The sequence below is a fragment of the Struthio camelus genome, chromosome 14 (assembly GCF_040807025.1).
Source record: "Struthio camelus isolate bStrCam1 chromosome 14, bStrCam1.hap1, whole genome shotgun sequence".
In the NCBI taxonomy this organism is placed as follows: Eukaryota; Metazoa; Chordata; class Aves; order Struthioniformes; family Struthionidae; genus Struthio; species Struthio camelus.
The window spans coordinates 20,252,913-20,280,078 of record NC_090955.1 but is presented as its reverse complement, the minus strand read 5'-3'; the positions used below and the strand labels follow the sequence as shown (position 1 = coordinate 20,280,078).

Genomic DNA, 27,166 nt, shown 5'->3' with positions numbered 1-27,166 from the left:
TTAGTACAGTAAGATATATTTTTTTTGTCAACAAATAGAGTTTTAGACCTACAGAGTTTTGATCACTGCTCTTTCAATGGCTTTTCTGTACAGAATTTTCCAGACAGAACAAAAATATTGATGCCAAGTTAGCATCGAAACATATCAATATTTCATGAGAGTTGGGAACCTCAAGAAAATAGCATCTAAAAGGACATGTGTTTGCTGTTTATGAGGAAAATTGTGAAAGCTGCTGCTTATGCTAAGAAGCAGAAAAATCTGATCTCACCATCAGACAAGTCTAATAGTGGATTGGCAAATATTTTATAATATTTCCAGTTTTATGAGTAATATAAATGTATTTAGCCAAATAGAACTACCTGAAATTTATGAGTTTCACTCATATCTGTGTGAAATATCTGCATATGCATGCATGCTTTCTGATTTGAAAAGGATTATGCAGACCTGATGGGACAGCAGTTCTCTGTTTGTCTGGTAGATATCTGAATATCCAGAACTTTTTTGAAAAGCAAAAGTACTTTTCAAAAATGTTCTGTATCTTCAGGTAAGTGCTAATCTTTATTTTGCTTTAAGTCTAGTCAGTTAGCTTGTGAAGCTTATTGCCTGAAGCTTGGAACATGGTTCTTGTGTCACTAAGGAAAGCAGAGCTACAGAAGGACATTACTAACCTGTTCGGTTGGTAAGCAACTTCATTTAAAAGCCGGCACTAAATATGATTCAGAGAATAGGATGTGTGACAAGTTCCGTTGTCTCTTCCCGTTTTAACTGCCAAGAGAGCCTGGAGGAGCTCTTGGTCCTACTGGTATCAGAATTCACGTGGATTCTGGACTGCGAACGTATTACTAAAAAAGCTTAAATTAACTGAGTATTGAGCTGAAAAATTCTTGTGTTTTATTACTATGAGGTCCAAAATAACCTTGTATCACAGATTTATGATCAAAATAATAGTTCACACATCTGTTCATGTTTCTGTGATGCAATTTTGCTATCTTTAGTGTGGAAGAAAAAATTGTTGTAACAGGCAAAATGCTTGGTTTTTTTGTGAATGAAAATCAAACCATGAAAAGTGAAATCTCTTGTTACAAAAAGCTGAGACTTTGGATGTTACAAATTTTTGAGCCAGAATTAAAATTTTTCTCATGTCTTTGTTTTGTATACACAATCATTTTGATCAGCGGTAATTACAGAACTAAAAATTGCATTATTATTTATTATTAAAGGGAGGGTGTCAAGAGGATGGACCCAGACTATTTTCAGTGGTGCCCAGTGACAGGATGAGAAGCAGCAGGCACGAACTGAAACACGAAAAGTTCCATCTGAATAGGAGGAAAATCTTCTTTACTGTGAGGGTGCCTGAGCACTGGCACAGGTTGCCCAGAGAGGTTGTGGAGTCTCCTTCCTTGGAGATATTCAAAACCCACCTGGACATGATCCTGTGCAATGTGCTCTAGATGACCCTGCTTGAGCAGGGGGGTTGGACTAGATGGTCTCCAGAGGTCCCTTCCAACCTTGGCATTCTGTGATTCTGTGATTATCAATTATGTCAATACATTGCATTCCTTTGAGAAGTTTTTGCACAGCAGAATGTGTGTGTGTGTGTGTATATATATGTATATACATACATATATGTATGTGTATATATTTTTAAAGGAACATTCCCCCCTCCCAGTTGGTTTGTTAAATTTATTTTTTAAAGGACACTTGCTGCTCTTTTCCTTTATATAAGAGCACAGTGCCGTCTTTGAGATGATCTGTAATCCCCTTAGCACCATTTGAAACAACAGAGGTGAAGTCTCTAGCTTTCACTGAGCGGTCTGCAATTTTGCTTAAGGCATCATTAGTTCTGTTAAGTATTATGCTATGTCAGTAAACTCAGTTTCGTTACGTTTCACACACTTGGCTCTCCCCTGTGAAATTTAGATCACAGGTTCTCAGAACTGTACTACAAATATTCTTTGGAAACTTGGTCATCCAGTCTACAGTGGCATTTAACGACTACTGACTGCAAATCTTCATAATCACGCTTGCGCCAAATTATGAGTTACACTTGAAAGCCAACTTAAGAATCCAGCGGATGTACTTTGACTACTCATTCAGGCTGGAAACTTCAAAACTGCTTAAGAGATAGGAACATGAGTTTTCATTGTTTTGCTTTTGTTTTGTTTTTCCTGGAGTGAGATTTCTGCATCATCTTATGGTCTGTGAAATTCTTCACTCCAGTATACAGCTCATATTTATTAAGGGCATGAAAATAATGTGCACTAATTTATTACACTAATTTAATTTAACCTTCACTTATACTTCTTTCAGGAGATTGATGGCTTCAGGCTGTCAATCCACCTGGTAAAATTTGAATACAGAGGAGAATCTTTGAATTGCCCCTGTACTCTGTCCTGTTATTCTGTGTCTTCCGTTTTCTGTAACGACCTTTAGTAACTAAATGTCAGTGTTTAAGTAGATGCACCTGGAGCCAGACTATTCTCAAAGGTGCACAGTGGAAGGACAAGAGGCAATGGACACAAATTGTGACACAGGAAATTCTGATTGGATACAAGAAAAAAAGAAGTGCAGTTGTATATTTATATGTTCATTTTGAGAAGTGAATCCTATTTCATGTTTGGATCAAAGGCTGCTTTTTTTTCCCCCTCCAATTGTGGTATGATTCTTTTTGCAAGCAACAGGGTTGCTTCATCTCTCTTTTTTTCGTGTATTTAAAATAATCTGACATTAACTATGAAAAGAATTCTTCCCAAGAAGCCAAGCATGAGTGCTTGCTTAAGTTTCTGGCAGAGGCATTTGCCTGCTTCATTTTTGTTTGTCATTGCTCAGGGACTGGTGTACCTAGCAATAAACTAAGAACAGGCACAGAATTTATATAAATGAATTATCTTTCAGTGGGAAAACAAAATGAAAAGTTGTGATAATTTGTCTGTCGTCTTAGTGGAGTTGGATTATTTACTGGATGCTGATGGTTTCTGAACAATGGTTAAGAAATAATAATGTAGAGATTTTTGTAAAGCTTACAGCACTTTTTCTGTCTTACGGCATTTAGCTTTGTTTTAAGTGTTCTTGTAGTGCTTCTGTATTCATCAGCTAGACATCTTTCCCCTTTAAGATTTTACCTTGCAGGAAGAATCATTTCATCAGTGACTAATAGCAATATATCTCTTTCTTGCTAGATCATTCAGGCCTGATTTTGTCCTTATTCGTCAGCATTCATTCAGTATGGCAGAAAATGAAGATTTCCGTAACTTAATCATTGGAATGCAGTATGCAGGCATCCCTAGTGTCAACTCCCTGGAATCAATCTATAACTTCTGTGACAAACCGTGGGTGGTAAGTGACATGCTGAAAAGTTCTGGTACAAAAATTAAGCAATTTTTTCCTTTGTTTTGTTTTAGTTACCTTTCATGAATATTAAGTGACAAAATGCAAAGCCACTTAACAGAGCAGTGAGGTAATAGTGAAAGGAGTAAAAAGCAAGCTAACACATTTAAAAATCATTTTTTGAAAGAGCCCCTGTAGGCATAGTGGAGATGAAAGGAAAAAATATATTATAAATAATGAAATACAAGGGAGGAAAATAACAGAAAGCCTATCTGCTGTGAACGTCCTTCCTCAAGTGAGAAAAATGTGTTTATTCACAATTTGTGTGGGAAGAGCAAGCTGAGAATATTTTTCATATTTGTGGTTTTGAACATAATTTAAACAGACTTTTAGCCAGCGTGTTCCTCATGCCTGTGAAATTTTTGGGGCTATGCTTTAGCAAGTAAATTCGAAGCTGTTAGTTTCCTCATTTGAAAGCTCTTTTCATAGTATTGTGCATACGGGGTAGGAGTTGGTCTGTTTTCTGTTACACCTAGAGTAATAAAGAAAATTGGAGGATCACTGATATTTGACAGTTTTAGTGTAGAAGCCAATGCAGTTTTTCCTTATATATTGTGTAATGATGCAAATAGAATTCAGTGATCTTTTTGGTGCATAGGAAGGAAGGGTATAGTTTAGAGAACTTCACATTAGTAACAGTGAGTTAAAATGTGTTGTAAAAGATGATTATGGATAGTGCAATCACTGTCCCTTTAATAGAGACATTCAGTTGCCCAAGTGCTAATGAAACTTTCAAGAATACCACCGATTGTAAATACCCAATGATTCATATGTTTTTCCTCTGAAAACTGGGTAAGAAAATAATACTTCACAGTGTTTTTCACACTGATGGGAAATTTTACTCTAATTCTCTTTATTGCCTTGAAGATGTTTATTTTTTCATATTTGCTATGAAAATCCCTCCAAAGAGAATAATCTCTGGATTTTAATATATACTACTTTTAGCTAATTTTATCATATTTTTATGTTGCAATAGACTACTTCAGGAAGTTAACAATTAACAGAGTATTTATAACTTTTTGGAATACGTATTGTGCTTTACTGAATCCATTACTTTAATACATCACTTATTTTCTGTGCTCAGTGGCATTTCTTAATGCTTTGATCCATGGTATGCAATAAAGCTGGGCAGTGAAGCAATAACAATAGCGTTCATATGCAATAACGATGCAATAAACCGTAAATGAATAATTCTTCCTTGTAGTATTCTTTTGGTGGCATTAAACTCATGGATGTTCCTCCACAAAACTAATTAAAAAGATATCTCTTTCTCACAACTGATTTTGTTGCACATAACAAGTCGGTGCTGATTTTTCACTCTTATGTCTAGTAATATCTGGGAGTCATAGGAACTTTTGTTATAGTATTTGGAAGACACTGTGCAAAAGCAAATATTGGGTTACATATATAAAAATAAGTCATATTGCATATTGTTATTGCATATAGTGCACCTCACAAACAAATAATACAGTGTTAAGTTCTGAGTCCTTATCTGAATTTAGGGTCACAGGCATTTAAAAATAAAGACTCTCAAAATTATCTTAGAACATTTTAAAGGTGTGACTTAACAATTAATTATGAAATGGATCTCTCTTGAATCATCATGTCTGGTTTTCCTTGCTTTTTGCAAAGGCTTCCTTTTGGGGTGAAGTTTCCATAGTTTGAGTCCAGATGAAAATGAAATTAAAATATTTTTCAACCATCTGCCTTGCCGTTTCTACGTCTGACAACCAGAATATGTTTTTGTTTGAAATACTCAAATTTTGTACACCCTTGGCAAGTAAAAGTATCTTGTACATCTCTCAAATATTTCCTTTCAGATACGTCTATACTAGAGACATTTTAAAGCGTCAGAGAGGTCACATGCTTCAAACAATTGTCTTTCGCTTTTTAATTATCTGCTATAGTCCCCTGCACAGAAGTTGTTTTCATTAAGAAGCGCAGTAGAGAATTACTTCTGCAAGCTGTATTCTAGTTTTGTGCCTCAGGGGGCACTCCTCGATATGTTGGTGCATGGTAGCATTAAGCATACAAAAACAATGATGTCCATATCGTGCTCCTAGACCAGCATTAGGCTGGTGAATCCAGCAGTGTTCCTCATTATTAAAATGGCATCTATTTAAGCTGAACTTTCATACAAACTTAGTTAAATCATAACTAGACAAGCCTAGCAGAATTCTTCTGTGAGTTCCTTGATCAGAAAACAGTTCAACTTTTACAGCACTGATGAAAGATGTTGAACCACCTGCCAGTGCTCATCTCTTATATACAGAACTTTGATTTGGTGAGATTGAAATTGCATATTTAAAGTTAAGGACGTTTACCTGTTTAAATTCCTGCCCTTTTCATCTTGGCTTAAGTACTAGAATAAGCTGTCATTCCAATTACGTATTTTTTGCAGTTTTAATATACATATAACAGTGAAAAGTGCAACTTCGTACCACATATGTACTTTTCCATGAACTATGTCTTACTGTCAGTAAGAATTTTTAAGTATGTTCAGCAGTCATAACTATCCACTTCGATGTTTGCAGCAGCGTAACTAAGCAACCCTGTGCTTAGACTTACCGTAGCGTAGATAAGCAAGCTCACTTTCTCTGTGGCTCATAATGGATGCTTTTCTGGTCAATTCCTTTGTTAACAAGAAAGATCTGATATTTTTATGAAAGCTATTCCTAAAAAAAAATTCCATGCAGGTTCAAAAGCTTAATAAAAAATTCTAAAACACAACTCTAGATAAAGCTGTAAGTCAGAATCTTTATTAATTAATGAGAAGTAGGCTTACCTTCCTGAAGGTGACATTTGAGTGATAGAAGTGAATTACATTTTCGGCAACAGCAGGAAAAGACAGGTGGCACAGTGTCCAGTGTAATGGTCTTTTAAAGGATGAAAAGTACTTAAATTAGCTGTGGGCAGTAATTGATCTCATTTCCAACAGCGTAAAATCAGAAGCAGTGTAAAATTGGTTGTGGGGGCAGGGGTGAGGAAAATTAGTTTGATTATAGAAGGGCTGTGGGGTAAATGAATAGTTAGAATCCCTGCTAAAAGATTTTTTTTAAATACTCCAGTGCATCAGGTCTTTACCTTTATTAGAGCATACAGCTCTAGGTGCACAGTACTGTCAGGCTGCAGAGGTCTCTCCAACCTGGAGGAGAGATTCACACCCTTCATTCGAATCTGAAGCACCTGCCCCTAATTTTCCAGTGCAACGCTTTTCATGTTGTGTCTGCAGACATAGGTTTCAATGTCTTTCCCAATAGACGGTCAGCAATTTGTATTTAATCTGAAGTTTGTTATAGAAAGATGGGGAGCGGGGAGGGGAAGGCTACCTGGAACGTAGGTCTAAAATAGGTCTTAAGGCTTGTGTTTTACAGTGTTTGGACATGCATATTTTCTTTACATGTGTGTCAAAAGCATATAACCCTTTGAAAATTTATAATAGTAGCAGCTGTGACAAAAGAAGATATTGCACTGGATCTGTGTGGTGAAATGTTTGCATACTGAAATATGTTAATGATCTGGGATTATCACAGTACTCCTGTTATTTCATTTCTGTGATAATACCTATTAACTCATGAAAAATTTATGATCCTATTTCTGATACAGATTTAGCCTAAAAGCTAGCAAAAATGTCAGAAAACCCCTTACCTAGGGAAAAAGTATGAGTTTTAGAAAAAGAGTTATTCTTTGTTATTAAGGACATGCGGAGCTGTGGAGGAATCATTTTAAGGTTCATATCTTCTCTTGCCACGCTGCAGTGTTTTGTTGTGTTAACATGTTGCAAAGTAAGAATCTTGTGTATTACTTGCCCCATTCAAATGGGAAAACAAAGTGGCATAGTTTAAATTAAAGTTGTGTCAAATGAAGGTGGGGCAGAAACACGTACTCTCCTCACTGGTTTCCTGACTGATCTCATAATTTTGCTCTTGTCTAATGGCATGCAGAACCTGTTGTAAAACACTTAACAAGGAGTTTTTATCATAGTCAAAGGAAAAACAAAAGAACTGGCCTAACTAAATACCTGAAGGTATGATTTGAAATTATTTAAAGTAAAAATCTATATACTTTAGTATCTCTGTTTTCTTTTAGAAAATGTCATTATGAAATAAGTGAGGCATTCCATTAACTGATGCTAATGGAATTATATAGAATATTTCCAATAGCACGTGGTGTAGGTAAGAAATGTAAGTAATTGTGGAGGACAGAAGTAATTGGAAAATGCGGTGATAATGACAGCGCCTGCAAGAACAGATACAATACCTTAATCCGGCTTATGATTAAGGCTGGGAACATAATACAAAACAATTTTCCTGTGGATTGGGTTGATTTAAAAAAGAAAAAAATCTTTGTCCTGCATGTATCCTTTTGTATACTAGCTATTAAGATTTATGTGAAATTTGCATGACTAAACATCTGCATTAAGTGGACCCTGCTTTTGATTGTATTTTCAGTTGTAAATATTGATGATGCTGGAGCAGTTTTGTCAAATCGCAAATTATTAGCTGTTCATCCATATGGTGTATGGCAGATTGCCAGTAAGTGGAATTATACAATGAGATGGAATTAACTAATGAAGTTACTAAACACACAGATCTCTCAACTGAGTTGCCAGGGATTGTAAAGTTCAATGTCCATAGCTACTAAAGATAGAGCACTTTATTTCTGTTAAACCTTAACTATCGCACACTAATTACATGCATTATGGTAGCTGGATTGCTGCTTCTAGGTTCAGATAGCATTTTAACAGTGCAAAGAAGTGAAATTGCAGCAATTATCTAGTCCAACCTTGTATGTTCAGAGAGAAGGAAAACCCTCACGAAATCGGTCTGATTCTGTGATAGCCATTCCTTTACTAAGAAGGAAAGAAATATAGCAGCACCTGTGGCTGGCTGCAAATCTTTTCTTTTGTTACTATTCCTACCGAATAGGCTACGTAACAGTGGTTGGTCTAGAATGCTTCAAGGATCTGCTGATGCATTAATTACACATTTACTCTGGTGAAGGAGGTGACACAGCATGCAACATAATAGGTCTACAAAAAAACATTTGTGAGCAATATGACCTTAATTGGCAGTTGCCAGACTGGGAGAGTCTGTATTTAGCTTGAAATACTGGCCTAATGTAATCATGGAGGGGAAGTAGAAGCTCACTGTAGCATGTCAAGCTACTGCATAGTCATAACAGCTTGTGAAGAGACATCTGTCACTAGGAGAGCTGGGCGTTGAATAGCCTTGGCCTCCAGAGAAGAAAATGCTGTTGACAACGTGGCAGAGTACTACATCATTCTCCAATCCAATTATTTGGGAAGTAAAGGGGGGGAAAAAAAAAAAAGGAACTTTTTGCTGGTCAACAGTAAAAAGTGGTCACAGAGTGGAATTAAGACCCATAAAAGAGACGTTTCTGTATTATTTTAAAGACAGTTGAAAGATCCTAGGATTTTGTTGCGTAGAGTTGCAGATGTAAACCCACCTTGTACTGGAACATCTTCAAAAGATCCCTCGACTTTGTCTGCTTCGTTGTAGAAGTTTATTGTTATTAAGAATCTTAAATTCAGGGAAGTGCCATAGAACGCTTTATTATCTCAAAAGTGATTTCCTTGCTCATCTGCAATCGTTCTGAGGGAAGGCTGGTTATAGCTTTTACTTTGGTCAAAGTTGTTGTTATTATAAATTTCCTGCTTGTTTCTTTTCCTACAGCTTATGAATGGATAGCCAAATACCTCTTTAGCAAGTTGACATTTTTCTTTCTTGCTCCTGTTGCCAAGCTTACCTAATTGCATACCTTCATGTGCTATATCTTGCTTTGCATCCCTTTTGCAGATCTTACCTGTCTTTGTCTTATTGAGCACTCACTTTGCTTTCTTTAGCAGGTCTTTTTAAAATGCCCTTTGTTACCTTCTTATGGCATTACAGTATTTTCCCCCCCCCCCCCCTTGTTTCTTCCTTCTTCATGTATTGCTGGTAGAAGTTGCTCTCTTATGCTTTTCTCCCTTCAAGCTTTACCTTTACAGTCTGAGCAACAGATTGGGGCGCTAGCAGGAAACTTGTAGACACTCTGCAGGGAGAAGCATATAAAAGAAATGAGTTGTGTTCCTTCCAGCCTCCTGTTGACACAAATTATTGAAACTATGCTAATAGGCAAGACACAGCCACACAGATGAGTTTCAGGTTTGTGTCAAAATACCTTCTGGAGAGTGAAAAACCGATAAAATGAATGTGCACAAGGAGAAAAGTCTTCTGAAAACTTATTTACAGCAAACTTACTTTTATGAAAGGCCTTTCAGAGCTACTTGCTGTCTATCTTAGAGCCATAAAATATAAATTTTGTTACCAAATATTTATTGCACTTTATGAAAATTCTTTGCAAATTTCTTAACAAAAATAGAATTTGTACAATAATGCTGAACAGTGGGTTAGAATCTGGCTGGTTATTGCACTTCTCTATATGCCAGAAGGGTTGTTACTGAAGGACAAAGGTAGCAAATGTGTCTCTACAATCTGGCTTCAATTCAGATTCAAGGAAGGTATTTAGAACATTCAAATTTCATGTCCGTTAACAGTACAAATCTTAGAAATGTTAAGATCTGTACTAGGGTCAAGGGCTATAGTGTATATATTTCATTGAATGAAACTTCGAGCCAGCATTGAACTTCATTGTTGTTTCAGAGATTCTGGTGAGATTGAAGTGTTTGATAGATGATGACTGGGGTATGGACATCCCGAGTCTGGAAGCATGCAGACCCCACCCAGATGATTTTTTTTTTTTTTTTTTTAGTAGCTTGTTCATGTCCTCCTATTTTGGGAAGCTACTGTAGCAAGAGCAGTTACTTTCATTGACTTCAGGACCGGGAGTCAGGTGCTGTCCTGTTTCTCATGCAATGGAGAGCACCATTCTTGGGCACTAGAAACAATTGCACGGCTGGCAAAGTTTGAACAGCTCTATCTAATACTGTGTGCCAATCTCTTAACAAATCTAATTTGCAAATTTGCAAATATTTACATAAATGATAGAGGTGCTCTTAAAGCAGTTTTGTGGATTTTATTCACGTGAAAGGTACTGAATTTAGAAGACAGGCTTCTGTTTATCTATAGGGCAGCCAGAGAACAAACTGTCCACATGTGCTGTTCTTCCAGTGCGTCTCAGCACTGAGCTGAGCAGAATTTTCTTGAGCATAAAAACTGTAGTTTAATTAGGCATCAGCCAATGAAGATTTTGGCCTCTTTGCTCAGTCTGCCAATTAATGCAAAACATGTTAATGGATTTGTAGTGTGAGAGCTGAAAGTAAATTCTCAAACCTGTGTCAGAATGAAGGTGAAAATGTTTATACTGGCGCAAGACCAAGAAGTTTAAAAGATATTTGGAGTTTAACCTATTCTTACAATAAAAAGGCACAGAATACTACACTGAATATTACTTGCTTTTACAAGCAGCATTGCTTTTGCCAGCATTTACTGTTATGAGGCTAATTTAATGCAAATGTAGACTCAGATTTTTCACCACGTTCTTGACTTTTTGTGGTGGGTTATTGTCACTCTGCCTTGTTCCTCTCTCCACTAAAGAGCAGCAGTAGGAGTTCTTGATATTCATTACAGACTTCCATTGCGCTGAACATTTCTAGTGACAGAAAATCAAAATGGACCTTTAACCATTCCTTAGCTTCAACTGAAAGAAGCTATATTTAAATAAGGGTAAGGCTGTAAAGCTGTGGTTTTCATGTTCTGTTTTATCTGCTGTTCCTGGTATAGTTTTGAAATTCAAGAATCATGTTTTTTGTTTGCTTAAGTCAAATATCCATAAGTGAAGGCCAGACTATGCAAATTACTTTTGATTTCCAGTGCAATCTTTTAATTTAGAAAGCAGACCAGGGTGATGTATTCCTCGTGAAAGCACCTAAGAAGATAAATTTTACTAGCCAGATACTAGATAGCGATTATATCTCTTTCTTTTATATGTGGCTATGGTCACCCAGTGATTTGGAGAATCTGGGACCCCAGATTCTCCCCAGGGGGAGAATCCGCTTCCTGGAAAAAAAATTGTGACCTGTCCTGGAAACAGGTTTCCTTTGTGGTGGTGGCTCCCCATACCAAGCCCCACTCCTTCCTGCCTCCCCCTCCCTCCCTCTACACATGTAGATTTCTCCCAGGTTATCTTCAAAACTCTGACCAGTGCTACTGTTGTGATCTGATTTCCTTGCTGTCATTCATTTATGTTTGAGTTCTAGTCTGAACTGCAGTTTTCTGGATGTGAAGTGTGTTTGCCTTATTTCTTTTTGTGAAGTCTGGTAACTAATTTGAAAAAAAAAAAAAAAATTTATCAGCATTCCTAATCATGCTGAGATAAAGGAAGGGTCTCAGGTCAGGAAAATCTATGTAGATAAGATGCCCAGTTTGATTAAGTTTGATTTCTGTAAACAAAGATGCACATGCACATGATTGCATCTGTGAACGTTTTAAGAAAATGAAAAAAAATGTAACTATATATTTAGGCAGCTTTAAAATTACTTTTTCTTTAGACTTAAAGAATTAAGTATAGAAATAGCATTTTGTTTCTGAAGATAACTTTATACAGAGAGTCCTCTACATCTGCACAAATTTTCATCAGCTGCAAGACTGCTTATGAATGAATATATGAATATGTCTGCAAAAACAGTTTGTGTAATAGGGTAGGTTTCTTCCTACTTTACTCTGAAATTTCATTGAATTCAATATCGTTATAAAAATTTGTTCTTTGAATTGGAGAATCTCAGAATCTTAGCACCTTAAAAAACAAAAAAAAAACCCTCTTTTTAATGTACTAAGCCCCAAACCCTTTTGAGAAGTGCTTAAGCAAACACTAACTAAAGTGCCGTTAACATAAACAGGTGCACAAATGTTCCCTTCAACAGGACACTGAACTGGATGTTCCCATAATAGTGGAGTGAACTGCACATTCTCATTGCTTTTATTTGAATGACTCAGTCAGGAGTGACTCAGTTCCATAAAATTTTGTTTCCCTCTGTAACTTTTCATTTTAAAATAAAACATTCTGGAAGGCATCTTGATCTAGGCCTCATGATACAAATTTTTGCTAATTCTTTTCTAACAAATGTCTAGATCTCTTTCTACGTTTCATGCTCATTAATAACTATTTTTTTTCTTTTGAATCTCCATGTCTTCCTTAAATCTCACTTTCCTCACTGTTTACAGATTTGATCACTGCCTCTTTTATTAGGCCAGGTGTTTCTCATTGCCAGATGCCTCACTACCCAAATTTGCAAGCCAAGATGAAATGTTTTTCTGTCTCTGACTCTAATCCTCTTCTAGCTTTTTTCAAAATCCCTCTTTAGCTTTTCTAACTGGTGGAAAAAACTTTTTTTTCCTCTCATGAGTGCACTCTGATAATTTGTAAGCAAAAGCTCTGCAGTTCTTCCAAAGGTGTGAGGTTTTTATTTAAGGCTTTTTTTTTTTTTTTATCCTTTAGAAATTCTTAATGATTTGTGTGCCTCGTGAATCTAATTCTCATGGGAAAATATTCTAATAGTTATTTACAGCAGTGACTACCGAACAGTGAGATGCCCCTCTCAGAGAAGGGGCACACATTCAGCAGGAGAGGTGCAGAAGCCAAAGAAACTTCTTTAGAAATTCTGGAGAACGTGGAACAGAGACACCCACATGGGTGTCAGCACAATCCACTCAGGTGTAGCAGCTTCATCTCATGAGCTGTAAAGTGGCAGCCCAAGGGATAAAGAGGGAGAGGGAGAGGTGAGGAAAGGTGAGGGAACATCAGCTGCAGTCAAGGTTGGAAGGAAGGAAGAGATGCTGTTAGTCCCAGAGTGTTGAGTCAAGCAGCAGGGCTGGAATAAAAATAGAGTGGGGGAGAGCGGTGAGGTGCAGAACGTTGCCGCTTTCTCGTATGAGCCGGGATTGCAGAAGGGTTGAGAAACACCTTATCTGTATTATAAAACTATGCACTTGAATTACAACGCAGGTTCCATATAACTTATCTTTCCATTCATAGTCACACTGTGTGGTCTTTAGCTTTGCATGGTAATGAAGGAAAACTACTGGAGGGGCATCAAGTTCTTTTGTCAGTTTCCATCTTTTCTGTATTCTATTAATGTGCTCGGGTTGATTTGTAGGCAATGTTTCATTGTTAAGTTGCCACGTCAAACTTTCAGTTAACTTCTAAAGTTTGAATACTTTCATTAAGTTGTCTGTCAGATCCTGCTAGCAGAAAGAACTCTGTAAGTTGCAGTCAGCAATCGGTTCCCCTTGAGTCTCGTATCAGGTATCAAACAGCACAGCAAATGTGTATGTACTCAGCCTTCTGCAAGAATATTTAATGTTTACTAAAGTATAACAGGGGAAATATAGGCCAATCACAGTGAAGAGCAAATATCATGCAGAGCATAAAATGAGTGACACAGATACTCTTCAGATAATAGTAATAAAAAATAACCAATAAAACACAAATACAGAAACTAGAAATAGGGCACGGTGAAAAATACTGGTTAAAATACATTCTTTCCCAGAGTACATATGTCAAAGATTCCCTTCCAGCCCCTTCCTCATCAACCTACTTGATAATTTCTTCTCCATCTGAACAGTCTACAGTGTTTGTCTCTAAATCTGTTGGACACCAAGGACCCCATGATATGCTAGTGCTAATGATACTGTGTCTCTGTGCTTTTGTACGTCTCTGACTCTCATGAGGCTGTCATGTTTTTCTGCAATGACAAGTCACACTTCCAAGCCTCAGCCTAAGAGAGGAATTACTTCAGGACATGTTAAAACGTTTTTCCGAGTGCTATCTGAAGGGGTCAAAAGAGTCAATGTGTCATCTTCTCTGTAAATTTCCTGTGATAGAAAGATAATATAAACACATGCTTAATTCATTTGGTAAAAGGCAAATTTATTTATGGGAATCCAGAAGTAAACTGCAATTGCATTCCATTTCTTCATTCTTTAGGCATGCCCACAACTCAGAGCAGTCAAAGGTAGGGCCAATGTCATTTAAAAGTTATTTGCTTACAATAGAGGGATTCAAAAAGTGTTCTGTCTCTCGCACAAAGTTTTCCTGCTTCCCTAGTGTTAAACAGTGCCAGCTCATCCGATTTGGTGACCCTAATTTTGTGATCACTTAAGTTGTTTCTATGCAGCATTAGATAGCTAGCTGGAGTTCTCTCACTGTCAATAAGAGCAAGCCTTAAGATTTAAAAAGTACAGACAATAAATAACCAAAATAAAGGAAAATCTCTGACAGAATAGCTCAGGGGTTCTTTACATTTGCCTATACAATTGTTCCCTGCTAGGGAAGTACTTTATTGCATGAAGATCTTATTCCACGTACCCGAAAACTCCCCACTGGAACACACAATGATAAATATCCTTCGCTATGGCAAGATTAGAAGATTACTGCAATTAAAGGTAACACAAAGCACCATCTGGAGTATACCAACTTAAAAGAATCTAACGATTCTTTTAAAGGAAAAGTTTGTGCAGCTTTGGTGTTAATCAGAGCATTTCAGAGATGACTTGCCTAATTAAGTGCATTTTAACTTGTCTAAAATGATAAACAAGTTCATTATTCAAATCTTTGTGAGGGGAGTGATTTTTTTTTTTTGTAGCAGTTAGCTGCTTGATTAGAGTACAATATATGCAGTCAAATTCATAATGTCCTGTTCTCAGTGTAATGAAACCCTATAAAACTTTTATATGAAATCAAAGAGACTAATTGTCTCTGACTAAATGTTTCTTCTTATCTGTATCATACTTTGGGAAGCAGAAAAAGTGCAGGTGGCTCTCTACTGTTCTTTTATGGAGACACCATCTCTAGGCCAAGATGAAAGCCTTTCATGCCAAAGATATTAGAAAAGAGAAAAGCTGACATTACAAAGGATGTTACAGAATCCCAAGGTTTAGAGAAAAACCTGAATACACTTACCTGAGAATCACCATGTTAAAGCTGAGAAGGACAACAGCATAAAATTTAAAAATTCAGAAGAGTAAATTCAGCTAGCTAAAATGAGAACTGAAGGAACAACTTTCTGGTTTCTTATTCTTTCCTCTCTAAGAAGTTGAAAAGACTCTTGCTGAAGTGTTAAGCTCTTTGAGGTTGTTTTGCTAGATAACTGTTAAAAATCACCCAGGGTTTTTTTGGCATCCGTGTAAAATACTTTATTTAAACGTAGCGTAGCTCTGCCAGTCTTCATTTCATAAACATCCCATATCTGAAAACAGTCAGCATTAGATTAGGTGATAATTCAGTCATTTATCATCCAAAAACATCTTGTTCTTTCTCAGAGAAAAATTTGATAAACCTTTCTGTGATTTAAAGTGAAAGTTACGGTCATTTTAGCAAGCCCAGTAAAACAAAGACCTTTCAAAACTCTAATCAAGGCAAAACATGAGTTTGGTCAACTTACTTCAGGCAAAAAAAGTATACAGTCTAGGAATTGTCGAATCAAACTCGTTAGCATGATCTCCAGAAGACTGGAGTTGGTCTAGATGGACAAGCAGAAAAAGGGGCAATATGGTATTCTATGTTCAGCATGTTTGCAAGCTTTGTATAGCTTCCAAACTGTCTAGATACAACAGGATTTTCTGAAGTGGTCTTTCACTGCAATGTGTGTAATATACATATATTTTTTTAATATATATAATGATTTTGCTGAGCTGCTCAGAAGAAGAATATAAAAAAGGTACAATCCAGATCATGTTTTCAATGAATCAAAAGTTCATTAAACCGTGAGTAAAATTATTTTCATAAATTTCCCAGTGAAAATAAATAAAAATACTCAATATCAGTAGGAATTCAGGAATGTACAGTTAACTGTGGTTTTGCTATGGTGGTAAATATTAAAATCTCTGGGAGAATTGCCTTTCTAATTTCTGCTAAAGTTGTTATGTGAATTTGGGTTACGTTTATCAAGTTGCTTTTTGTGGGAAGAGAAGTTTGACAAGAGATTCATAAAGTTACAGGCATGCAGGTGAGGCAGTGTCCCATTAGGGACAAGGGATAAGTGAGCCCCCCCCCCCCCCCCCCCCCCCCCGTGTCCCTTCCCCCCCCCCCCCCCAGCTGTGGGAAATGCGAATTCATTTCTCTCCTCCACTTCGGACAATTTGAACCTGCATTTCCTACATGCTATTTCATTGCTTAATCACTGGATTGTAGCATACTTTAAGATGATACATTCACATTATCCGTGGTTCATACTGTTTTATTTTAGGTAAGTAAATATCCACTAGTATAGATCTTAAAGATAACTGTCTTACCTCTTAAGTAAATATCATGACCCCTGCAAATAGAGTCATTTTCTCATTGCTTTTTGCATGCTTTCATAGATTTATCTTCATATAATTTATCAGTCATGATTTCTTTAAAGGATATTACTTAAAGATAGGTAAATTTATTTTAACATAACTCTACGTGGTCTAAATAACTGCTTGACAGAAATCATGTATTTAATAGGCAGTATCTGCTTATGAGATTTGAAATTTGGATCTCGGATAAGGACAGAAATAAATAGTAAGTTGTCAGGAATCTTATTCACAAGCCTACTTATTTTGGTAGCTGTGATAATATTTCCTTTCCTTGAGGTTTTTTTGTACAGTATACTATCCAACTCGAATTTCTTAAGCTTCTGGTGAAAACTACTCATCATTAAGGCATTTTCCACTGGCTTTCAAAATTTAAATATGTGTTTTACCAAACTTAAGTAAACACCACTAAATTAAACAAATTCTCTTTGCCAGCTGGAAATGCAATGCAAAGCTTTCATTGATGTTTTTCCTTTCAACGGTTTATACTATCCCTGCACCCTAAATTGCATTAACAGAGTAGATGTTAGACCAAAATACATTATGGACAGAGTTCTATTGTTCTCTGCTTTTTTCCTGTTTGTAACCAGCAAATCCCACTATTCAAACTGTTGGGCTAAGTTGTTTATGTCTCATGTTGGCGTAATGACAATTAAATACATCACTGGCATGTACAAGCCAAGGCTTTGGAGTCTTGAAACAATAGTGGCCTTCTGACTGCCAAAGCCTTTTTGCTCCTTAGAAACTTCATTTGCTGAGCTGTGATTTCAAAAGTGATTTAGTTTTTAAACCGTTAGAGTTGATCTGTTTGCTAAAGAGAACAGCCCTCAAGTATGTTGATATTTAATAAAGAATTCCTTGCCTTTTTGTATTTATTTTTTAAATGATGTTTAAATACATTCATTTAAATGTTTGTGTTGCTTTGCTTTCTACGTTATGTTACTACAGTCTGCCTTATAGGTAGAGTGGATATGTGTGTCGGGGGAGGCCCCAAAAAGAAAAGATTATTGGAAATGCCAACAACATGTAACTGTTTATATTACCAAGATCTTTGTTAACTGGAGACACTGAAAGGATGGCCATGTGGTTACAGGACAAGAGTAAAGCCTAGAAAATAAAAATTCTCTTGTTTTCTCTTTGCCTGACTTGTTATATGTGACATACAGTTCACGATCGCTTTTCTGTTTTCGAGTTCTGCAAAATTGACTTTCAATGTCATCAGGGTGCCAGAAGGCTAAATAAATGTGAAATAAGTCTGATCGTTAGCTCAAAGGTGGTGAAAAATACAACATTTTAATGATTTTATTATCACAACATGAGTGTAAGATATGCAAAGTGTGAGGTATCAGAAAAACAGTGTTCCAGTGTATTTCATTTTCTGTACATGTGAAGAATTAACTCTTAGAGGTCTTATTCTTTGTTGCCCTGTATAAGGGGGTCATAGCTTGACTGGACTAAAAAGGTGTGCTTGGGGAGAGAAAGGAAAAGCATAAGTATGTGTATATGTGTTTGATGCTGAGTTTATGTGGCACGGAAGTCAAGACGCAAAATGACAGTATGAGATCATTTCAGTAGAACATGATTTCTTTCCTAAGCATTTTGCTTTGTTTTGTTTTATTTTACAGTTTGCCCAGCTGGTGTCTGTCTACAAAACTTTGGGTCCAGAGAAGTTCCCTTTAATTGAGCAAACATTCTACCCAAATCACAAGGAAATGGTATGTGCAAATATCAATACTAAATTCAATTACTGTCTGTATAAAAGAGGAACTATAAACACGTGATTCATTTCCCCCTATTTACTGTCTCTATTTTAAATGCCATGTTGGAAGCTTTCAGTGGGATGAGACTGGGTGACCACTTCAAAGCGCTGTAGTGGTTAACTGGAAAATGTTCAGATCTGAAGCTAGTCATCTAATTTCAGACCTTAGAGAGATTAAACAGTTATAAAGACACAGAACAACTATTAAAGAACAGAGGCTTGTCTTATGGTTTGTTTTCAACCTGATCTTTTGTGATGAGTTCCAAAGGTTTATCGTCTTTGCAGATGTTACGTAAGGCTGGATTCATCTCTATGTAGAACATGGAACTCATCTACAGTCACGTTATTTGTGAACTGTGATCTTCATGTACCTGTGTTGGTATTGTTTCGTTTCCAATCCTTTACATACAGAAATGCATTCTTAAAAACGACACTCGTGACCTTCGCTTAGCTTATTTTTTCCTAAAATAATACCATCCTGCAGATTTTAGATCTTCAGATGCCTTTGATGTCTATTCTTCCTATATTTCCTTAAGGCATCAAAAAAAAATAAGAACAGCTGTTTCTCATGAACTATGGAGAGCTTAGAAACTGAAGGTACAGAGGCAGCTGATAAAAACTTGCTATTTATGCAAGCTGCCTGTTTCTCGAAAAAGTTCAAGATACCTTGTAATCTTGAGTTCCCAAACCTGCTTTAAGAGGAACATATGCTTTAACTCCTGGTACGTGGCAGTGAGACAAAGAGAGTAGTTCCTCAGCTACCTTAAGAAGAATTTTGAGATCACTCTTGGGGCGTTTTGTTTCCTATGCTGTTTGTATAGGGAACAGTGTGTTTAGGTCATCAATGAGAAGGAAAGATGTCCTTTCTGTCCTGTGAGAAGGTAAAGTGGTAGTTTTACAGCAGTCTGTCTAATGATGCTTTAGGTGGAAGTGGGCAAGTATGCCTTATCCTCAGTAGTTTCTGAAAGTGCATAGAAAGAGAATATGTCAGTTTGATTGTTTTCCTGGAACTGGTTGGGAGTGGGGGGGCTGAGGGAGGGTAGCTAATAACAGTTTCCAACCTGCAGATAAAGGTACAACTGTGATTATTTCTATGCCTGAATATGAAGATTTCAGAATCTAATGGCCCACAGAAAAGCATAAGCTGCAGATAGTTTTTTCTTACTTTTCTTACGGTTTCTAAACAGAAATTCTTTCCTGAGTATTTCTTTCTAGAGAAGATAATTTCAGCACTGAGAGAATTTGCTGATGGAACAGACTAGCTCAGAGGCATCAGTTATTTTTAGAATATAATCCTGATCTTGTCACTCAGTATGTCACACAGTTGTGATTCAAGTGCCCAAAGTATCATTGCAATGTCATGATAAAAACATTAGTTTTCTGTTTATATTAGGTCCTCAATCCGTAACTTTCGTGTGTCTGTCTGAGATGCTGGCCTGCACTTCATTATCATAAATGACAGCTAAGATAACCTTTAGTGATATTAGTTGACTAAGATTTCATTTGAAGACCTCTTTCTCCCACTTCTGCCTCCCCCTTTGGTAACAAACACAGCATGGTGTAGTTTTGCTCTGTCTTCTGATGTAATGCGAGAGTGGCGGGGTGACTGTTCCCAGTTCTCCTCTCTGGCTGCTTTAGACAACTAGCTTGCATACAGATTTTTTTTCCCCTTATTTGCCACATGTGACATTTGTTATGAAAAGAGCTTTCACCAGAGTTATGTATTTAGTACATTTACTGCACAGGAGTTTTGTAGAGCCAAAGAAGAATGGTACTGAGCCAGAGCAGCAGATCAAAGTATCATCCTGAATAGTTGAATCTTTTCAAAATGGAAGAGGTTTTTGCTGATGGATTTGTCAGGAAAATGTACAGCTTTATAATTCTCTGATACTTATTTTGCATTAAAAAAAAAAATATTTCATGCCTTGGGAATTAATTCATAACACATGGAGAAGCATAACCACATCTCATGTCTTGCAATATGCTTTTGCAAATGGTAATAAGTTTTATGTTTCTCTATATTCCTGTGAATGGGCAAGATTAAAGCTGATTTTTAATTTCCTGCACAAAATTAATTGTTTTTTCTTCACTATGTTATCAGCTGTTGTTCACTATTTTGCTGAAAAAACATGCATGTTTATGCATTGCTAAATAGCAGCACATAGAAACAAAGAAAATAGTCTATGATTTGGGCCAAAAATTAATGTTTCAGCTTTTAATTTATATATAGTATGGCCCTGTGGAAGGTCCACCAGATAGGTTGCAAACTGCTGTTTTAAACAGCTGATAGAATTCCAGTCCACCAACAGAATGCAAACAAGAAAATAGGCCGTATTTTGTTTGCTAACAGAGTATAACAAATCTGAGGGGCTTCCCCCCCCCCCCCCCTTTGGGTATTTGGTTCCTGTACCTTGATCACTAATGTCTGAACTGATAAGTTTTTGTCTTGTTTAAACTTTTGATTATCAATATTATCCAAGTCTCAGTAATTTTTTACATATGTCTGTCGTCTGTCATGAGCATTGATCTAGAGAGAGTTTATCCCTGCCTCAGGACAGTATTGCCATACATGCTTTAGCTGTGCGGTAATAACTGATTTTGGTGAAGTTCATCTATTTTTTTCCTTGTGAAGAAATTCTTGTGAAATTTGTGACTTCACAAATAATTAGGCAACATGGCACTAGATAACATTTTATTGGAATTTCTGCAATGGGTGGTAAGATGATCTGGATAATGGAGTTTTCTTAGTAGGTGAAATGAAGTCCTATCACACTATTCGAATGCTGTTGTCTTTTAAACACTGTTTCTTGATAGGTGGCTGGTTTGATCTTGCTTCTACAGAAATTGATGCTTCCTATTTATGTAGTTACTCTTGTGTTTTGTTCCTTCCCTTCTTATCCCCCCCCCAAATTGCAACCTAGAGCTTTCCACCCAGTTCAAGCCATATTGTAGGGAGACGGGAAAGCTCTGTACAGGACAAACCATTTTTGAATCTCTGTGAACTGAGTTTTCGGCTGAGCATGCCAGATGTAAAGTTGCACTTCTGTTTCTTTTGCTTCTTTCATACTGTAGTGGTCATTTGTACCGAGTCTTTAGACAGCACTAAAAGGTAAATAAACAAAGATGCCATTCTTTTGTGTAAAACTGCAGCTGCCTTAATGAAACACTTTCTGAAACAGAAACATTCATCTCAAAGTGATTAAAGCTATACAAAATGCTGTAAGGCTTTTTGAACTCATTGCTATTTGAGTCATATCTACAGCCTTTTCCTCAGTAATTAATTTTCTTTATTTCACTACATTCCTACCTTCTATGTTCTCTGTAATGAAAAAATGGCTTTTCCAACATAATTGTTGGACATTTTAATTAAAACTTAACTAGAACATTGAGAAAGGCCAACATTATGTGAAGTTTTTTTTTTTTTTTCCACACTGTTCACCTGTATGGTTTCCCTTCTCTAATCTCTAATTATAATTCACACAAGTCATTTTCAAATTAAGATCAAATGTTGTAGCAGGCTGTATTTCTGTTTTGACCTTCAGTGTGGCACATGCGTAGTTTCAGGAAGTAAATATCAAATGTTGTAATAATAGTCTACTGTTTGTAATAAATCAATGCTACTGCAGCCAAAATCTTCATAGGAAAATAACATATTCTGAAAGTAACACTATAGCTGATCTTTTCATTATCCTTATCAACGCTGAATCTCATGAAAAATAAACAGTCATTCTGGAAGAGTGTTTTAAAGCTTTTCTTGCCCTGTTTATTGATATTAGGAAAAACATCTTTTTACAATCCGTTATGGGAAATTTGGCCAGATATATATTCAGACAGAAATCAAATTGATTAGGCGTTAATTTTGAAACACCTTGTATCAAATATTTTATGGCAAGTCAAATATAAATGTTTTTAAAACTAGTTAGAACATACAATTCATACTTGTTTCTTTATTTATATTAAAACATTTATTGTTACAATGTACAAAAAGAAGGCAATATGAGTTGGGTTAGTTGTGTTTAAGGTCTGCTCACTGGATAAGTGGAATAGGAGTATGTTAACCTAAAAAGGCAGAAGATATCTGCTTACTGCAAAATGTTCTTCAGAATGCACTGTTACATCTAAATGGATTTGGAAACAAATGCTACACTGTGCGTGTATTGAATGTGAATTAGCCATGTGCATGACCAGACCTGGTATGGTTATTAAGCTCTTGCAGGCTCATCTAGGAATTGTTTTGGTTTGACAGGAGGAAATGAGGCCTATTTTTTTTAATCCTGTTCATAAATTAGTTGTAGAAATGCGCAGCACTGACAGTACTATATCTGCAATATTAGTTTCTTTTTGGAAGAAATGTAGCCTTATTATATAGGTAGCCATAATAAGTCTGTGGTCAAAATTGGCTTTCTGTAATTTTCTGTTTGTCTTTAGCAAAGCAAAAAAAACTAGGTAAGCCGTATATTTGGCTGCACAAAGATACAGTGTTTTGATTTAGAATTGAAAATTAAAATAGCAAAGCTGATCTTCAATAAAATACAAAGGGAAATGTTGACTTTTAAGGGATATGAGGCGCTGCGTTCCTTTAGGCTTTGTACCATTTGCACTCTGCTGGAATTCAACTGCAGTGTGTTAATATTTTATGTATTGGTATATAAGTAAGAGGACTGTATTTGTTGAATTGTAATAATTATAATATGCTGCGTTCTCTTTTCCTGGAAAGACAAAGCAAAACAAAGCAAATACATTTAAAAAAAAAAAAAAAAAAGGCAAGCTGACTTGCAAGTTTGAAACCCTGTCCCTGTCTAAGACAATGTGGTGGCAAGCAGTGCTTTCTGGATATTCAGATCCCTTGCAGTGTGGTGCTTCAAATGTAACTGCTTCAATGTTAGTGCTAAATATTTATCTTGCCGTAGGGCTAAGTGAAACGTGATAAGGTTTCAACATAGATTTTTTTCTCTTGTTTTGTTCTATTATTTAGTTTTACAGTCAAACAAAATTTTAAAACCTTTATGCAATACCATTATATGAGCTCCAGCAAAACAAAACTTCAGTGTGTTGCTTTTCTACATATATGCAGAAGTTTACCCACAAAATAGTAAATACAGGAATATTTGTTATTGTCACAGTAGCGCCTTCAAAGCGGCTATTATATGTCCTTTAAATAAGGACTCATGCAATTGTAAAAATAACGGAAACACTAGAACAGAATCTGTCATAAAAATAATTTATAAAGTTTTTTGCAAGCATACATTATATAACCAATATGAAATATCTTAGGCTGTGACAAGATATGTAGGACATAATGAATTTCATGCCTAAAATAGTCCTTCATTAAATTTAATGGAATTAGTGATACCCATACACCTAAAAATGTCATTATGTTCTTTGCAAGATTAAGATCCTTTTTTTTTAAAAGTATTTTATAGCAAACAGAGTAAAGGCACTATTTGGAAAATTGAACCCTTCTCTGATTTTTAATAAGTGTGTAGACTGGAAATGTCCCAGTATAGTTAGTAGGAATAAGTAAAGCATTTGTGTTTAAACCTTTCAATTGATCTGATCTAACCAAACCAGAAGAGAACTGTCTAAATTTTTTCTCTACACTCACATGAGAATTTAAAACAACGGTAATTTCCAGCCAAAATTGGAATGAAGTAAAAGAAACTCAAAGACGGGACTTGGAGACGGCAAAATATAGGTCAGACCTGGCAGCAATCGCACAGCCTTTCTCTGTGCGATGGTTCTCATCCAGTATTTAGAATATGAGCAGTTTTCTAAACTTTGGCATTTATCGAGATAACTTCTTAAGTTTTGCCACTGTGAATTAAGTTATTTTTGTAAACTTAAATATGTGTAAGATTAGTTACTAACTACAGTAATCAATTCATAAAAGGTAAGGCACTAAAAAAGTAAAAGGTGAAATATGTTGTACCACTTGTCTGGTATAGGTTCATGAGTTACCAAATTCATTATGACATAATACAACGCAAATTTATGAATGAAAAACCATTAATGTAAATTTAAACTATTGAATATTGTCAAATATTTAAGAGCTTTTTTAGAAAGCCCTTGCCGTGTAAGTTATTTAATATATTTTTACATAAACTTTTAAAGCCAAGGCTTGTAACTGTACTGAAATACAATGCTCTAGTCACAGATGTAGAGAGGCATAACCCAGTACTACGGCTGCAGTAAAGATGGACTTGGTTTCTGTAAATGTAAGCCGTTTTAATCTGTCACTTGTGTTGATTCTATACAATGCCTAAGCATTAGAACATCTGTTTTTTCTTTCTACAATACATGCTAGTCCATAGGAATAATAAATTGGATAAAGAGGCTTTTGATTATCAAGAATGTGTTTCAACTCAGTTATCAAGTTAGAAGAACTTGATAAGAAACTATAAGAACTATCAAGAAAGATACAACTCTGTAGATAAAAGAAAGCTATGACATAAAAGTAACATACAAAATACGGAGCATAGTTTTTTTTTTTTTTTAATCACAAAAGTGTTTAACCTATGTCAACATATAAGGAAAAAACCATGAATCTTTGAATCTTTTTATAGCACATTGTTAAAATACTTTACATATACACTGTACAATAATTCTTTCATATCAGAAGACTTTCATACAGAAAAAATAGTTCTATGAAACATTTCTTCTTTCATCAGAAAGACGTGGAATAAAACATGGGGTGCTCTTAATCTGTAGGGTAACTGAAATAGGGGACAAAATTCTGACAATTCTTTTGTTCTTTTACATTCATGTTGGTAAAAAGGAAAGTTGTTAAGGAACATGGAGGAACATTCTCAGCTTGAGCCTCTCTGTACAACGCATAACTTTACAGAGTAGCTACCTGCAGGAGATTTGTTCCTCTTCTTGTCTGAGTGCCAATTCCACAAACTCTGTACTTCAGCTGTACAGAACAATTTGTTTTTGTTTCTAAGCAACAGATACATTAGCCAGTGGCAGTTCAAAGCTGTAAGCGTGCAATGCTTGATGGAATTAGACTCCGAGGCTTTTTAGGAAGTGATAATTTTAAGGTTCACTGATATCAATAAACTCTTTCTCTGGGGGTGGACCACCTCGGTACCAGCTGCAAGTGCCATCACTTCGCTTGATACAGGCATAATGCTTGGCTTGATGCCCATATAGCTTTCTTTCTATCAGCCAGTCTGTCCAGAGGCACTCATTTGGTGCAGTAATTGAGCAGGGCACCATGTAGCAGGTAGTGATCTAAATGTGAAACAGTACATGATTTCAGTGTATTGAAATTTTCTTTACAGTGACATTTATTCACAAATAGTATTCCCATCAGCGAAAATTGCCATTGCCTCTAAGGTGGGCTCCGCTGTTAGGTACTGTTTTGTTCTATACTTACTTTGCAGCCACAGCCCATTTGGTATCTCTGATTAAGACTCTTCTTCTGAGACAAGGATAAATCATCCCATGGTTCAATGTAGTTGCATAAATGGATAAGGACTTTACCATCACTCAAAATTTGGCCTACAGCATGGAAAATAAGAAAAATAAGACGAACAAATGAAAATGTTTTCTAAATACTGAAATAAAATGCAAGAGAATCTGAAGTTTTTAACAAATTGTACCAAATTAGTCATGTTTCACACTTTTTTCAATGGTTTTTATCAAAACTATGAGGGCTATTCTGCTGATTGCATGCTGATTAAATGATAAAGATTTAAGAAAGATACTTCTCAAAAGCTGCCAAAAGGGGATGCAAATACACTAGTATGTTAAGCCAGGATTCCAGGGCTCCGTAGAATAATGTGCAGTTACAAATCTGCATACTGGTAGGCATGTGTGCTCTCATTAAACACATTTGCATTAATGGGAAAACTAGTACTGTTGGTTTTAAATTAATAATGGCATACTTATCTACTAATGATATAGTTACTAATGATATAGTTACAATGTAATTCCTCTAAAACTGCTATAAGATCTTCTGAGGAATGATGGAAGACAAAATCAAAGTATAATTACAGCCTTATACAATTTGTACATTCCATTTTGTTTGTACTATTTAGACTGTACATAAATACATCATTTTAAAACAGTTGCATGTTTTTGCCAAGTCATTTAACTTTGGTTTGATATTGAACAGTTACTTCTGTTTTTATAGGTATATTAGTTTTGTTATATTTTACCTGTCAAAAGATACTGTTTTTTGTTGTTAGCTTCTAGCTTCACTCCACAGAGTGATGAATCAAAAGGAGTATAGACATATTGGACATCCTTCAGTTTTTCAAATCCTTTAAACATCTGAAAATTATCAGAAAATGAAAAGTATGTCAGTAGTGGAAAACAAACACAAAAATTAGTTGCAAACAACTGCTATATGATGCACTTCCGGGAAACATGCTTTTTAGAGCCTGAACTTGTGTGAGAAAATACCAACAATTAGATCTCATGTATATGTGAAATGAAACAACTGCATTTTTTAGAGGAAAATTAGGTCTTCATTTTTTAAATTATATGTTTTAAATGTGCTTTTTTAGTGTTTTTAAGGGATCTTTAAAACATTATCTTCAAATTATATGTTCTACTGGCATCTTCCATTTAAGGAATAAAGCAGACACAATGTTCACCTTAAATAAGGTACTGCAGTGTTTGAAGGGCGATCTTTGGAGATGCAAGAAGTTTTGAATATATTAATATGGGAAATTCTGTCTTGGTCAGTGTAATGGCATGTAACTTCTAGAACATG

General features: G+C 35.9%; 2 protein-coding genes across 2 annotated transcripts in view; one reads left to right on the top strand and one right to left on the bottom strand.

The window, feature by feature from the left end:
* Nucleotides 1-27,166, top strand: part of SYN2 (synapsin II) — a 193,473-nt gene that overhangs the window by 71,745 nt on the left and 94,562 nt on the right. The window contains exons 4-5 of the mRNA XM_068960338.1: nucleotides 3,180-3,336; nucleotides 18,311-18,400. Of these exons, the coding sequence (XP_068816439.1) occupies nucleotides 3,180-3,336; nucleotides 18,311-18,400 (247 nt within the window). The remainder of the gene's footprint in view (nucleotides 1-3,179; nucleotides 3,337-18,310; nucleotides 18,401-27,166) is intronic.
* Nucleotides 22,180-27,166, bottom strand: part of TIMP4 (TIMP metallopeptidase inhibitor 4) — a 32,553-nt gene continuing 27,566 nt past the window's right edge. Inside the window, exons 3-5 of the mRNA XM_009688142.2 lie at nucleotides 26,607-26,721; nucleotides 25,823-25,947; nucleotides 22,180-25,677 (exon numbers count right to left, since the gene is read on the bottom strand). Coding sequence (XP_009686437.1) covers nucleotides 25,480-25,677; nucleotides 25,823-25,947; nucleotides 26,607-26,721 — 438 coding nt within the window. The 3' untranslated portion in view covers nucleotides 22,180-25,479. The remainder of the gene's footprint in view (nucleotides 25,678-25,822; nucleotides 25,948-26,606; nucleotides 26,722-27,166) is intronic.